This window comes from Perca flavescens, chromosome 5 (genome assembly GCF_004354835.1).
Source record: "Perca flavescens isolate YP-PL-M2 chromosome 5, PFLA_1.0, whole genome shotgun sequence".
In the NCBI taxonomy this organism is placed as follows: domain Eukaryota; kingdom Metazoa; phylum Chordata; class Actinopteri; order Perciformes; family Percidae; genus Perca; species Perca flavescens.
Window position 1 is genome coordinate 40,767,511 of NC_041335.1, and position 3,483 is coordinate 40,770,993.

General features: G+C 39.1%; 1 protein-coding gene across 1 annotated transcript; it reads right to left on the reverse strand.

Moving 5' to 3' along the window:
* Nucleotides 1-318: 318 nt before the first annotated feature.
* Nucleotides 319-2,320, reverse strand: LOC114555228 (uncharacterized). Its single transcript, XM_028577479.1, has 4 exons — nucleotides 2,038-2,320; nucleotides 1,580-1,692; nucleotides 1,029-1,186; nucleotides 319-713 (listed from the first exon to the last, which is right to left on the reverse strand). The coding sequence occupies exons 1-4, from the start codon at nucleotides 2,315-2,317 to the stop codon at nucleotides 566-568; spliced, it is 699 nt and encodes a 232-aa protein (XP_028433280.1). The 5' UTR covers nucleotides 2,318-2,320; the 3' UTR covers nucleotides 319-565.
* Between the last annotated feature and the right edge of the window lie 1,163 nt (nucleotides 2,321-3,483).

The following is a 3,483-nucleotide window of genomic DNA, read 5'->3' on the forward strand; positions in this document are numbered from 1 at the left end:
AGTGGGTAGATTTGTTTTCTTTTCTTAAAACTGTGAGAGAATGTAAGGTAGGAAACAATCTTTATAAAATATTTCCAGAGTGTCAATGTTCACAGCCCATGTAGGATCTTTGAGCACTGGCAGAATGACAAGGTCAAGAGGTGTCCACACAAGCAGGTGACAGCTGTTGGCTCGGTCAGGTGCAGGTTTCCCTGGATCTGATGCCAGTAGTTGTGACTTTGTTTTAGTGTCAGGGAACCAACCACTTCATCGAACTCCATGAAAAAGTCCCTACTCTCCGCTGCCTGCAGGATAGTCTTGGTTCTGGCTGACCCACGGACACTTGACTTCAATCACGCAGTTTCCAAACACCGTGCCATCAGGAGATCCACCAAGCAGGCCACTATCAGACAGGAACAGTCCCCTCTCTTGTATAACAACACCAGTGCGCTCAGTGTATTCCTGCTTTGCCCTTGGCTCATGCAGGATTCCCCAATCACATGCCTTGGGGGTAGGGGACAAATACCACTGAGTCTTAATAAGTGTATTCTTAGACACAGATGCCTTCATTTTAAATATTCACTTATTAACTACAGCTTACTTTAGATCCTTCTTTGAGGTTGTACTGGCCAAGCAGGGTTTTGAATAAGGAAGGCGGGTAAGACTTCCGCTTGACTGCTGCCAAGACCAAACCAAAGTTACTTGCTGTTATCCTTTTCTTGCGATATGTAAACCTGTTAAAAGAAACCAACGATTAGAGAGACCAATTTTGCTCAACAATTGGAATTACAGTTTCATGTACAAACAATCTGACATTCTCCAGCACACTTCTACATTTTGAGCAAATTTACAGCCTTTAGCAGACAATTTGGAACTGATCCGCAGCCATTCCACAGTTGGTGAAAATCCGGGGTTAGAGTAAATGACAGCAGAATGTCATCAGGGCTAACTTAGTTATGCTTTTGTTGTCTGTTTGCATGCGTTTAAGGTTCAGCGTGTTAGACTCTCTGAACCACCAGAGTATACTTTATATTAATAAGCTTTCTTACCATAATGAGTTCTTAGCCTGGCCAACAGTTGCTTCCTCAATCTGCTGCTTCTCCTGATCATTGACAGCAAGCATTGACAGCACATATAGAGCCTTGTCCTCAGCTTGGACAAAACCTGGGCTGGTCACCAGCCCATCAAACATCTTGATTGGGAGAGTCTAGATATAAAGTTAGGCACAAGTTGTGAAGTCAGTGAGGTGTCCACATACTTAGCCACATAGTGTATACAAAATACATTTGAAATGAAAGCAATGGTTTACATACATACATACATACATACATACATACATACATACATACATGTGTGTAGTTTACCAAATTTATTATGAGCCTAAATTATGTATTGTTATTTTTTAACTATATTACACAGTTTGAAACCTACCCCTGGTTCAAATTTTGAAAAATTAAACATATAACATTGTACAAAACAAAATGATTATGTGTTGGATGACAAAACCCTAGCTGAATTGTCATTGATTTAATGTAAGTGTAATTGTGATGTTTCTGCTAATTCTAATGGAACATTAAAGTACAAACGTAAAAAATCTTACCTGAGGTGTCTCTGGACTCAAAATCCACCCCATCCCTGTAAAACGCCCAAGCTGTAACAAGGATGCCTGAGCCCATTCTTTGTCCTCCTGGGTGACAGGTCTTTTGATGCCAGCTGAAATAATGGTATACAAATGGTTATAATGATAAAATGAGTAATGTATTTATCTCAATTTAATAGCATTTTATTATAATCATCATTTATTCATAGCACACAATCTAAGCTTTTAAAAAAAAAAAAAAAAAGGAAAAAAAAAATCTCAGTGTACATCTCAGCCTCACTGTCTTGCAACTATATTTCAATATGGTGATATGATCATGATTTTTCAGCTGCAATACAACACACCGCGAGTGTATGTTAACTTAAATACGATTAATCTCATTAGCAATAGCTTTAAACCACATTACGTAGTTAAGAAAATAATTCAAACCACGCAACATCAACAAACCTATTACAAACCTCGTGTTGTGGATGGTGTCATCTCTGACACTCTCTTGGTTGCAATGTCGTCCCCCTTCGGAGCGTTGGCCTTCTTCCACACACATTCCACGTCGGTGCGGGACACATTTTTCTCAACCCAAATCAACAAAGCTGCCATATGATGGCACTTGTCTCTGCCGATTGGGCACTCGCATGTGCTGTACCTGACTGCCTGGCCCTCAACGTGCACCTGTATTGAAAACAATTTAACCCTCACCCTAACACTTCTAAAACACATTGCTGTCAGCGCTGTTACCATAACAATACTTAAAGCGCTGCTGATTGACTTTAGCAGCGCTTTTAATACAATCCAACCCCACCTGCTGGTGGAAAAATTGGTGCATTTGGGAGTAAATCCCCAATTGATTATTTGGATCTATAACTTCTTGACGGATCGCAGTCAGCAAGTCAGATTTAATTCACGCATATCATCTTTAAAAACTATAAATACAGGGGCACCACAAGGGTGCGTTCTGTCGCCTATTTTATATACATTGTACACTAATAATTGTCAGGCCTCCTCTTCAGCCTACACTTATTTTAAATATGCTGACGATACAGCATTGGTTGGTTTTTTAAAATCTGACATTTCTTCTGTGAATGAATTCCAGAGGGAACTACAGGGTTTCACTCAGTGGTGCTCTGACAATTTTCTTGAAATAAATGTGAAGAAAACAAAAGAGATGGTCATAGATTTTAGTAAAAACAGAATTATAGTCCCCCCTTCTAAGATCAATGGTGAACTTGTAGAGAGAGTTTCAACCTACAAATATTTGGGAGTTGAAATTGACTCTAAATTAATTTTTAATGACTGTGCATTGAATAAAACTAAGAAAATGCACCAGCGGATGTTTTTCCTTAGGAAACTAAACACTTTCAGACTAGACAGACACATCCTTGTAATGTTTTATAAAAGTATTCTCCAGAGTGTTCTGTCTTTTGGCCTTATCTGCGTGTTTGGTAACATGCATGTTAGGGACCAAAAGAGACTGCAGCGTATGATCAGGATGGCCGGTGGGGTCATAGGACTTGATCAGGTGTCAGCAACTCAGCTGTACAATGAGCTTATCCTAAAAAAGACCGACCAGGTCCTTAATGACCCCACTCACCCTCTTCATCATAAATTCGTGAGAAGCAATAGGTCAACTGGTAGAATTTTACAACAGAGAATTAAAACGGAAAGGTACAATAAATCATTTGTGCCTACAGCGATCAGACTGTATAATGACCATGCACATCGCAAGTACTTTGATCCTGCACTGGCACTTTAACTGGATGGTAGATCCAATTTTCCTTTTTTGACAACTACTCCTAGTTATTTTTGTATATTTTTAGTAGTATATTATAGTATTGTTTATTCTTTGTACTGTGATTGTTGACTTCTGTTTTTGTCATTCCCATTGTACTGTTACTTTTTTGTTGTAT